This window comes from Lepisosteus platostomus, chromosome 5, assembly GCF_059453375.1.
Source record: "Lepisosteus platostomus isolate fLepPlt1 chromosome 5, fLepPlt1.hap1, whole genome shotgun sequence".
In the NCBI taxonomy this organism is placed as follows: Eukaryota; Metazoa; Chordata; class Actinopteri; order Semionotiformes; family Lepisosteidae; genus Lepisosteus; species Lepisosteus platostomus.
In genome coordinates this window covers 42868369-42880481 of record NC_142615.1, presented here as the reverse complement: position 1 = coordinate 42880481, position 12113 = coordinate 42868369, and the positions used below count along the sequence as shown (strand labels likewise).

The following is a 12113-nucleotide window of genomic DNA, read 5'->3' as shown; positions in this document are numbered from 1 at the left end:
CTCTCAAGAAATCCCTGGTGAGATTCAACAGGTGTTTTCTTCAACAGCCACTAAAAGTCTGATGACCTTCTCTGGATTTCCTGAATATGACGTTCAATTAGTTCAAATCATTTGGTAGTTAACAGAACGAAATGCTTTGGAGGTACATTTAAAACAGCAGAGCAAGACTGTAGCACTTCGTGTGTGACTGAATTTAATTGTGTAAACCTGGCTCTCTATGAACAGGAGCAAAGAGTTTTCACTCAACAGAAGATTGCGATGAGAGCACAATAACATAAGACATCTGGAGATGCCAGGGAGTGAACTCAGGACTTCATCCATGAAAAGCACGCACTTTACCACTAAGCTACATCCCCTACGGCACAGATGTGTGATCAGGTAACACATCTCCTGAAACTTTCATTCGAGATAGGAAGCGTGCTCTTAAACACCAAAACACTCAAAAAGGAAGAAGCAGATCTCTGTACACAAGACGGTAGTGCGATATTAGAATTTCTGAGTTCTTGACGGATTCAAGCTCCTTCTCAGAGGTCTTTGCTCCCCAAATAACTTTGTATCTGAGGAAGAGCACCACGGAAAAAACCCAACTCAACAAGAGAGCGCGTTGGTTGCTCTTGCTCTTAATGCAAGGAGCTGTTTTTTTTTTTTCCTCGCAATAAGCATTATTAACCAGAAACAGCAGCACAGGTAGGTCGCATTTGTGATTATGTCACTTCTCTGCTTCAGCAAGGTCAATAAAAGACTCTGAAAGTAGTAAAGCAAAACTGAACTCAAAATCATATTAGGAATTCTGAGTGATATCTCCATACAGGTAATCCAATAAGAACGTTGAAATATTTGAATATCATCTCTCTGTATATTGCGCTGCTTTTTACCCAGAGTAAAACTATTGGATTGAAAGAATGCTAACCGCTGGGTTAAAATGTATAGTTGTTATTTGGAGAAATCTGTAAACTCGTGATCTTATATGTTTTAAAAGACAGCACAGGAAAAAACACACACACACAGGTACTAATACACGAGGATACATTTATTAATACATAGAATATGCATATAAACCTAACAGATCTTATCGAGAGGGTTATCAGAATACAAAAGGTATATATTCAGTCAGTTACAAAGAGTTACATATATCAAGAGGACATACGTTCAGTATATAATTCATTTAGACCGTTTCGTAAATGCACTTGGTTATAACTTCTACATTGGATACTCAAAACAAGTACATAACTCTTAGGAATTAAATTGATATTAACTGGTTGGAATAACAATTGAATTCTCGAGTTGTAATGCATTGAAGTTGAATACTCATCCAATCTCTGGGGATTCAGATCTCCTGCGGGCACAAAAAAAATGTTGTAGGCTGTTGCTATCCAATCCGCGCTCTCTGGCTAGGTGCCAGACTGTGCTGTGCAGCTTGCGACGGTGCGCTGCTGATGCTCACTGACCGGCTAGTTAGTGTTGGCTTTAACTAGCAAAGTTTGTGCACAGGAGAAAAGATGACTGTGGATCCCAGCAAGTCAGGAAAAGGACCGGTTTGTTCCCGATGAAGAGCTAGTTCTGAATAGTGATTCAGCTGTCCACAGTTCTGACCTGTTCACGAGGCCTGCTGCTGGTGCTAACCTCGGGTGGATCCTCTGGTTACTCTCTGCCAACCTCCGCTCTAGACTCTTAGAACAAAGGAAAGTTCTGGCACTCGGACACACTGGCCGTTCGGTTGGTGTCCAGGCTGAGTCTCAGGATGGTCAGGAGGCGCGCTGCGAGAATGTCCTGCCCTTGGGAGCCTTCTGCTCCTGGGCCGTCCTGCCCTGGAATTCTCCTTTGAATTCCCTTTAGAAAAGTCCACAGAACCCTCCCCAGAATCTTCCTGAATCTCTCAGGCTCTCTGTGTTGCCTGTTTTTACCTGGAGGAACTTCAGCTCATTGATTGGCTGAAAGTTCCATGGGCATCAGAGTCCCATGTGGGTTACTCGGCCCTACCAGTCCCTGATTGGTTGATCAAGGTGAGATATGAGTCACATACTCCTGACACTTAGGAATGCAGTCCAGATGTCCATCTGGCACTCCCTAGACAGATAGGCGCCAATGGATGACCATTGATCATGATAGCCAGGCTTAGCTAAGTGCATCCCCCTTTGGGAGCTGTCCTAGGAAACCTTATCAAAGGAAACCTTAAATCAGCCTGCATGAATAGTTTCTCTGTGGCTGCACCACAGAGATGAACAGAGCGATGAGGCCTAATTTGGGAAAGCTCAGAAACACTTAATTCTGCCTTATTAATAAGCCTCGCCGCTACACCGAGCTAATTGATAAAGCCCACCCAGTGGATACTCTAGCAGAACGTCAAAGAACATTCACCTTTGTACCCAAAGAAACCACAGGAACAACATCAGGAAGCACAATCAATTGCCCTTTTAAATCTTTCCTGTAAGGTATGCTATGTGAATTCATGAAGTTAATCCTCTGATCTCTTTTGAGCACAAACAAAGTATTTCTGATGGAGCGCTATGTTCAAAGATTTAATAAGCTTTACCCCTGCCAACGATTCGGCGTGAAGAATTAAAAGTTTCACAGACAAAAGCAGCTCAACACCACAGCCAATATTACAGTAAATGTACTTGCCGGTATACTATCATGTGCACTGCCAGAAAAGTGATCTCGGCAGACGTTGTTCCCTACATAAAGCTGAACGTGCCAAAGAGAATTTCTGTAGAGAAAACAAAATATTTTTTCTGCCTTGATGTTAAGCTGACAGCCTGTCTTTTAGAAAGTCTATCTCTAAACACCTACGCAGCCTAACAAAAAGCACTTTTACTGATCGTATTGCAGGTCTTAAAACATTAACATTTGGCAGCAGTGGGATTCAAACCCACACCCCCAGAGAGACTGGAGCCTAAATCCAGCGCCTTAGACCGCTCGGCCACGCTACCTTCCCATGCTTAGCTTCCTCACATTGCTGGCTTGGGAAATGCCGGGGGCTTCAGCTCTTGTCGTTGGATCTAATGATATCATGTGGAAGTGACTGCACCTTTATCTTCCGAGATGCTTTCAATAGCACAAACGCTACTTTCACCGGCACAACCAGCAATAACGAAGGAGGTGGGTTTCATCCTTTGTGCTGTTTATAGGGGTGCAACTCTACAGTGATCTACTGACTTGAAGAGCAAAAATCAAAATCCTCTGCTACTACAGTTGCTTTTTTCATAGTTTCTTCAAATCCTTCATTTGAACGTAGATTTTGAAGGATATTGATGATAATACCACATAAATTGTGGTTTTCTTATGATTGCCAATTTTTTTTCAAATACCAGCCTTTTTTACAGTTCCTTGCGTGTTTCACAAGGTATAATAGCCCTCCTCGCATCCTCAGCTAACATATTTTAAAATTACAATAGATTATACAGCATGCATGTTTACATTTATATTAAAATTAAAGTAAATATACAAGAATACATACAGTGCTAACCCAATAATTCTTGTCAGGTTCTCCAACAAATCTGCGTTGTTATATTAACATGTTTCAGCTGAGGGTGCAACAGGAGTATAAATTAATTTTCCCGCCAGCCATTCAAAGACCAAATTCCATGAGTGAACATTATTTTCTCAGAAGTTGCCGGCATTGGACTTTGCCGGTGGTGTTGAATTATGTCCACAACTGTTGTAGTAGTTCCTTCTTGAAATTCGACACATGCAAAGCATTCGTAATATCATAGGTGTTAAAGTTCGCTGAGTCTATTCGAGTCATGGTGTGTATCCCTGCCTATCACTGGAAGACGGGTAGCTTTTTTACACTCAGATTCCAATCTTCAATGCTTTGTGTGAGAGCTTACATAACTTTCAGTTTCTCACATTTTCTGACGACTGTTCCAAAGGGGCACCCTGTCAATTCCGAATACTTTTCAAAAATCTGCCTACATGTTTGATTATTGTCATTTCATTTCGAAAAAGTTCAATATTGATCATAATTAAAGAAAATAATGATCACGAACAAAAAAGGGATAAAGATGCGAGTCGATCTTGAATCACAGCTGGGTGACACGGGCTTCTGTTCTGATATGGTTGTACGAGAAACAGGAGGAATCGCCAATCTCCTATAGAACATGAGTTGAATCAGGAGTGAGACATTTCGTATACTCGTGCATATGTCAACGCCTGACCTACATCGTAAAACTAACATTAAGTTGTCAGAGATGTTCATTTATATACAAACAAGAGACCAAGTAATAATTCTACATTAGTTCAGGTGGGTAAACCTGAACTAACTAATAAACCTATTAATAATTCTACATTAACGTGTCCTACACTGATCAGACTAATTGACATGGTCTAATTCTGAGCCTGTGCAGTTCATGCTAATTACAACGACAGTTCTGAACCCTCATCACCGACCTGAGCACAAGTTCAGCTGTTCTCCAGTTTTGTTACGCATGGTTTTTCATTGCAATTGAGTTCAGAGCTGGAGCTGATCTCCAGACAGTACAGTGTTTTGGGTAAGTTGTCGAAATTCGCATGAGGCTGCAGACAACTTACCCAAAGTGTTTTCTATAGCTTTCAGGTGCAGTTCATTTATATAAAAGAATGTAAGTGGTATAAACGCAACAAGCCAGACGGCAGGCCAACCTATAATTTTCTGACGCGAGGCCTGACGCGTTATTCATTACGCCACTGACCCTGCTATTGCAGTACTAAAAAAAACACATTTTCTACATTTATGTCTGTTTAAAAATCACTCTAAAAAAGACAAAGGGTTTGTGTGTCGCGCTAAAAATCCTTCGGCTGAGACGTAAAACCGAGGTTCTGACTCTCTGTGATCATTCAGGAGAATGGTGGTGGTGGAGGGGAATCCCCATTACCTGTAAAGCGCATTGAGTGGAGTATCCAGAACAGTGCTATATAAGTGTAAGTGATGATGATTATTATTATTATTATTATAATGTAAAATGCAATCAAAAATAAAAAAATATCAAACTTTGATTCAAAATAGATTAATGTAAAAACTGATAAAGCTAATGCTTTTTTCAGGGCTATATCTACTTTTTTTTTTTAAAGCGAAGTCTGTCGCGATTGTGGAAGTTAGAGAATGTGTACCAGCGGGTGCCTTCATATAGCGAGCGCCAGTCTCACCTGTAGCTGCGAGAAGGTTAAAAGCACACAAGTGATCTGTCTTTCGTCAAAGCAATTGCCGGAGCAGTAAGACGCAGAGCACCATCTAGCAGCTGTAGGCGATGTTCGGGGAAGAATTAATTCTGTTTTTAGCACAGGGAGTGAGAATGAGCTCAGTCCGGCTCCCAGCAGAATCCATCCTGGTTTGGTTACTGTCAGACTGTGTGTCTGATGCTCTTGGGATCGCAACTTGAAAAAAAGAACAAAAACAATTGCTCACATCGTGTGAATTCCACGAGAGGAAGGGAAGATATCACTTTAAAGATTGTGTTTCTGCAACATTTCGTGCACAATACGCCGTATTTTACAAGAAAACAATGAGCCCTTTACACGCAGCCTGGGGTATTTTCCACTTTTATATTTTTGCCACTTTAATGATAATGATAATGTTTCTTTATTAGCCCTATACAATTTCTTGCATTAGGAATTTGTCTTTTCGCATACCTCAGCTTTTCTCCATGGAGACACAGATGGGGAGAGAGGCTTGGGGTCAGAGCAAAAGTCTGCCATTGTACGGCACCCCTGGAGCAGTTAGGGTTAAGGGCCATGCTCAGGGGCCCAACGGAGTAGGATTCCTCTGCCGGCCACGGGATTTGAACCAGCAACCTTCCAGTCACAAGCGCAGATCCTGAGCCACAGAGCCACCACTCCGCCCCTGTGCCCCTTTATATCGAACCTGTTATACTCCCAAAAGTGAACAGTAGCTTGTACTTTAAAAAATGTACAATTCACCGCTGGTATAAACAGATGTGTGCCTTGTTTGCCTTTGTAAGCATTTGTTTAAAAAATAAGTTCACAATATGTTAAAAACACAAAAAGCACAAACTTAATAATACAACGATACAAAATCAAAACCAAATCTTAAAGCCAATTAAGTACCTATCCTTTAAAAACAGAGAACACCATTATATCTACAATACAAACATGACATTTGTATCAACTTTTGAATTACTGTACAAAGCAGACAGAGTAGTCCCTGAATTCAAAGATCAGATCTTGGCCAAAACAAGACAATCAGACGTGAGCTGAATTCGGAACAAGAGCCTCTGCTTCGTCGTTTACTGAGCTTTTGATCAACGTCTGGGTGAATAAGATTGGCTATTTTAACTGTTTGATTGAAGTACACAAAAAGCACCTTTTTTCGAGCCGGAGTCGAACCAGTGACCTAAGGATTCCCCACTGTTTCTATTACAGTCCTCTGCTCTAATAACTTATCTATCGAACTGATAGCAAGTGTGACTCTCTGGCACGTACTGCTGAATGTAGTGAAATGTTCCGGGTGATTTCAATTCCAGTTCGACATCAAGTTTCCATTTACTTTCTTTAGTCTTGTTTACCTTGAATTTAAACAACGAACCAGGATTCTACTGTATAAACTTCCGGGGATATTACAAAATGATGGGGCATCAATCATTCCAGGTGGAAATTGACTCCTTTTTTTTCTCGAGGGATCATATTAAACATTTCATTAGGATCGAGAGGAGGATCACTATGAGACACAAAACAAACAGTTTCTTTCTGTCTTTATTAGAAAGTAGCGTTTGTGCTACATTAATATATTTTCGGAAATATAGAAGTTGTAAATTTTAAAATTTATATTTGAATCGAAATGTGGTTTTGAGTTAAATATTAGCGTGTTCATGTAATTAGTTTGTTTGTCATTACTATATATATATTGCCATGTTACTAGAATTTGTAACTGAAGTTGATTAGTTGTGTTTTATATGATGATTAGCCATTTGTTGATTACAATATTGTATATAATGTATAATTTGAACTATATATTTTTCAGGTGTGAATAATTGTATATTTTCAGAATAAATTTCTAAAACAAATCATTGGCTTTATTTATTAGTTTCTACACCTATAAAATCTGTCTTTGTTGTATAACAGACCTTTAACTATATATATATGTGTAATAGTCCTCTAAATTTATCCGTATAATAGAATTCCAGCCATTTACGTATAATGAACATATAACCATAGACATATAATTGACGTATAACGATAGACTTATATTAGAATTTCATTCTAGAGCAGTTACGGAGCACATTTATACATCTAAGGTATGCGTTTAATAGTTGTATATTCTACATCTTTCGCCCACTGGGATGTGCCGATTTTAATTTAACAAGATGCACATTTTCTAATGCAGCCTTCATTACAAGACAGTTTATTTCTTGAAAGCATGTTATGTAAAAAAGAGAAAAACTAAAATAAATGGATGACAATATTTCAAAGCTGAAGATTTTACTTTTGAAAAATTGACGTTTTATGTATGCAGATGCATTCGCTGGTTTTAGAACTTTGCTGTGCTTCCTGAGTCGTTTTCAGTGTTATAAACTGGGTGTGGAAGTAGCGATCACTTTGTAGAGCAGTTGATAGACTGGAGCTGTTCAGACTACTCTTGTTATTTCTCAAATGCTTCCATCATTTTTCTTTCACGCTAGGACGCGAGTGTATAGATGTGTTTGGTTTTCGTTTCACTGATTCTCATTGAAGATTTGGGAATTAACGACGAAAGAATTAGTTGCCTCGAAAAGCAGAAGGTTTAGTTCACAACGATCTTGAAGACAAGCCCATGTAGAGTAGCGTGTGATGATTTGTACTATGAAAGACCAAGAGCTCAAAGTGACGTCTGGGTTTACCGTTTAGACTTTTCATCTCGGGTGCACTTTTAGAAAGTAAAGATAGAGCAGGTGTGTTGAATCTATGACAGTGGCGCAGCAGAAGCATGCTGGGTCCATAACCCAGAGGTTGATAGTTTGAAGCCATCTTCTGCTATGTGATTGCGACAAAACTGAAGTCATGCTTATTGGTACCCCCCATCAACTTTGTAAAGCCAGTACTGTAACCCTATGGCTCTCTACTTGAGCTTCAATCAAAATTGAAAAACCTTGGGGTTATATCCGATTCTGGCTTAACATTTGACCCACATATTCAGCATACTGTCAAAAACATATTTTTTTCACCTTAGAAATATCGCAAGACTACGCCCTATGCTATCATTAACTGTGGCTGAAAAGCTGATCAACATATTTGTATTCTCTCGAATTGACTACTGCAATGCTCTACTCGCTGGGGTATCTAAATCTACTCTGAACAAACTGCAGTATGTCCAAAATTCAGCAGCCAGAATCCTGACCAGGTCTAGTGCATGTGTTCACATTACTCCTATCCTGGAGTCCTTGGACTGGCTTCCGGTCAAATTCCGCGTAGATTTTAAAATCCTCATGCTCACCTATAAGGCTCTACTCGCCCTACTCACCACCTCGCAACCTCCGCTCTTCAAATTCTGCCCTCCTTACTGTCCCACAAGCCCGTCTACGTTGTATAGGTGACAGGGCCTTCTCCTGTTTTGCCCCCAAGCTCTGGAACTCTTTGCCCAAGGATATTAGAGAGTCACCTTCTCTAAACTCCTTCAAATCCAGACTCAAAACCTTATTCTTCAGAAAAGCCTTTACTTAACTGGTTCCATTCTCCACCCCTCTGCTCTACTTAGTACCACCTTCCACAGTCTCCTCTATTGTTATTGTTGTATTGTTGTAATTGTAATTGTGTCTTATCTTGTGTATTCTTCTTATTTATTGTTGTTTTCTTATTTATTGTTATTGTCATCCTGTAATGCGCTTTGCGAAGCCACTTTTAAATTCGCTATATAAAATAAAGTTTATTATTATATTATTATTATTATGTATATTTCACTTTTTTATATCAACAGTATCCCAGTTAATTTTTTAGCCTCGAAAAGATGTTCAGACACAATAATAATAATAATAATAATAATAATAATAATAATAATAATAATAATAATAATAATAATTGCTTACACTTATATAGCGCTTTTCTGGACATTCCACTCAAAGCGCTTTACAGGTAATGGGGTCTCCCCTCCACCAGGACCAATGTGGATTCCTTTCCCTGATCCTGCTGGTGGAACTCAAGAGATCCAGGGATCCAGTCACTGTCTGGGATCTTTGCCCATCAGTCAAACACACAAAATCACAGGTAATAATAATAATAAACGTTATTTTATATAGCGCTTTTTAAGGTGGCTTCTCAAAGCTCTTTACAGAATGACAACAACAATAAATAAGAAGAATACACAAGATAAAACACAATTACAATATATAGAGGAGACCATTGATGGTGGTACTAAGAAAAGCAGAGTGGTGAAGAATGGAACCAGTTAAGTAAAAGCTTTTCTAAAGAAGAGGGTTTTGAGTCTGGATTCGAAGGAGTTTAGAGAAGGTGACTCTCTGATATCCTTGGGGAGAGAGTTCCAGAGCTTGGGGGCATAACAGGAGAAGGCCCTGTCACCCATAAAGTGAAGATGGGCTTGGAGGACAGTTAGGAGACCAGAATTAGAAGAGTGAAGGTTGCGAGGTGGGGAGTAGGGCGATAATAGTTCAGACAGGTACTGAGGTGCCAAGCCATGCAGAGCCTTATACAATAGGTGAGCATGAGGATTTTAAACTCCTTTTATTTCTCGAGGGATCATAAACATTTCATTAGTATCGAGAGGAGGATCACCATGAGACACAAAACAAACAGTTTCTTTCGGTCTTTATTAGAAAGTAGCGTTTGTGCTACATTAATAATATTTTCGTGGAAATAAAGAAGTTGTAAATTTTAAAAATTTATATTTGAATCGAAATGTGGTTTTGAGTTAAATATTAGTGTGTTCATGTAATTAGTTAGTAATTAATTAGTTTGTGTTTGTCATTACTATATATATTGCCATGTTACTAGAATTTGTAACTGAAGTTTACTAGTTGTGTTTTTTATGATGATTAGATATTTCAATACAATATTGTATATAATGTATATTGTATTATGTACAATTATATTGTATATAATGTATAATTTGAACTACATATTGTTCAGGTGTGAATAATTGTATATTTTAAGAATACATTTCTAAAACAAATCATTGGCTTTATTTACTAGTTTCTACACCTATAAAAATCTTTCTTTGATGTATAATAGACATCAAAGAAAGATGTCTATTATACATCAAAGATGAGCAGTGTGTGTCGTGTTCACAGCTGATAACTAGAAGATGTCTGGAAGAGGCAAAGGCAGAAAGGGACTCGGGAAAGGAGGCGCTAAGCGTCACCATAAGGTTCTCCGTGACAACATCCAGGGAATCACCAAGCCCGCCATCCGCCACCTGGCTCGCCGTGGGGGAGTGAAGCGTATCTCTGGGCTGATCTACGAGGAGACCCGCGGGGTGCTGAAGGTGTTCCTGGAGAACGTCATCCGCGACGCCGTCACCTACACCGAGCATGCCAAGAGGAAGACCGTCACCGCCATGGACGTGGTGTACGCGCTGAAGCGCCAGGGCCGCACCCTGTACGGCTTCGGAGGCTAAACAGGAGCGGAGCTTCACTACCGGACCCCGACGTATAAACCCAAGTGACCCAGTGACATTTGTCACTGCTGAGGTTGCTTTATGGGTCTATTTTCTATACTGTGCTGATCAATTGGAAATCAAATTGCAAAAAAGACCCGTTCCCACACCTAAGGTCAAATATTAGGAATCAAAACTGCTCAAGTGTATGGAAGCACACAGCTTTATCAAGACTTCCAAGTGCAAGATCTTTTTATTCATAAAAGACCCTATTTATGTTGTATGATAAATATTAATATTAATACAGAATCTTTTTTCACCAAATAAATGGGCTTTCTGACTTCAGAAAGCCTTCTAGACAAATACTAAAAGAGCAAAAATTCCATTTGGTAAATGAAATGAAAGCACATACCCTACCAAACCTTGAGTACAGGCCATTCAGGATGATAATACAAAACCATTTATAATTCAACAAATAAAACCTGTCAACTGGTAATCACCACTTATCATAAAAAAATAAGTAGCAATACACAGTAGGGGACTCTTGGGTGCAAGTTAAATCCATGCAAGAAGGGGTTTAGTGTTATATTTCCAAATCAGATATGCAAATGAGAGATCTGGCCCAGCCAATCTCAAAGCTCCCTTGGTCTGGAATGGAGCTGCTCTCCTCTTCTAGTTATTCACACTGGAGTTAGGTTACATATTAGCACATTTCATCTAACAGTTGCTCCAGAAACAAAAAACGTAAACAAATGACCTGGAATGTGACCACACCTATGAGAATGTAGTTCAACAGATAACTTGTAAACCTTGTCATAAGATTTTTTTTGTTCTACAAAATATACTTTATTCTGCAAAAAAAACATTTCAAAAGGAACATCTCACACATATTAACACTCCATGTAATAAAAAACAACGGCGGAACGGAGATTGATTGTCCGTTAACAATCATTGCAAGTGGGGGCGGATTTGTGCAATTAAGAGAGTCCCTCCAAACCTACCACTCGCTATTGTCCTTTAATCCCTGTATAGGGCCCAAAGTCCTTTCCAGTGCTCCCTCGCCGTGGGGAAACCCCATTTGGCGACGTGGCGCTTCATCCTCCTCCTGAGGTCCACCAGGATCCTCTCCTGCATCTCCCTCTCTCCCCACTTTATGTTGTGCTGGATGAGAGTGTTCCTCGCCTTCCACAGTCCTTGTTTTGTGAGGGACAACAGCAGCCCCCGCAGGTCCTGTGTCCCCTTGTCCAGTCCGGTGGGTGCCAGCCCCCAGCAGAATGTACTGGTAACTGAGCACCGCACCCGTTCCCAGGAGTTGCATAATGTTGTCCATTCTGCCCCACACCGCCTTGGCAAAGGGGCAGCTCCAGAACACGTGTTCCTGAGTCTCCTCGACAAAACACGTGTACCGGGGGCAATGCGGATTCCTGGAGTGTCTGTAGAGGACCATTCTGGTAGCCAGTTTCTTGTGTACAGCCATCCAGTTGAGGTCCTTCAGTTGGTTGTCAAGTTCTTTGGGCTGTGTCCTTTCCCTGGGAACCTGCAGCCTTTCGTCAGCGACCAAATGCCCCCTCACCTCTTTGTACAGGGCTCTGTGGTT

At 40.2% G+C, this 12113-nt stretch overlaps 1 protein-coding gene and 2 non-coding genes across 3 annotated transcripts; 1 reads left to right on the top strand and 2 right to left on the bottom strand.

The window, feature by feature from the left end:
- Window positions 1-2848: 2848 nt before the first annotated feature.
- Window positions 2849-2930, bottom strand: trnal-uag (transfer RNA leucine (anticodon UAG)). The gene has a single exon. It is a non-coding gene; the product is annotated as a tRNA-Leu (tRNA).
- Window positions 2931-10225: 7295 nt separating this feature from the next.
- LOC148666804 (histone H4-like) lies at window positions 10226-10537 on the top strand. Its single transcript, XM_088632656.1, has one exon. The coding sequence runs from the start codon at window positions 10226-10228 to the stop codon at window positions 10535-10537; it is 312 nt and encodes a 103-aa protein (XP_088488782.1).
- Window positions 10538-10843: 306 nt separating this feature from the next.
- Window positions 10844-10901, bottom strand: LOC148666803 (U7 small nuclear RNA). The gene has a single exon (XR_015938882.1). It is a non-coding gene; the product is annotated as a U7 small nuclear RNA (small nuclear RNA).
- Window positions 10902-12113: the final 1212 nt, after the last annotated feature.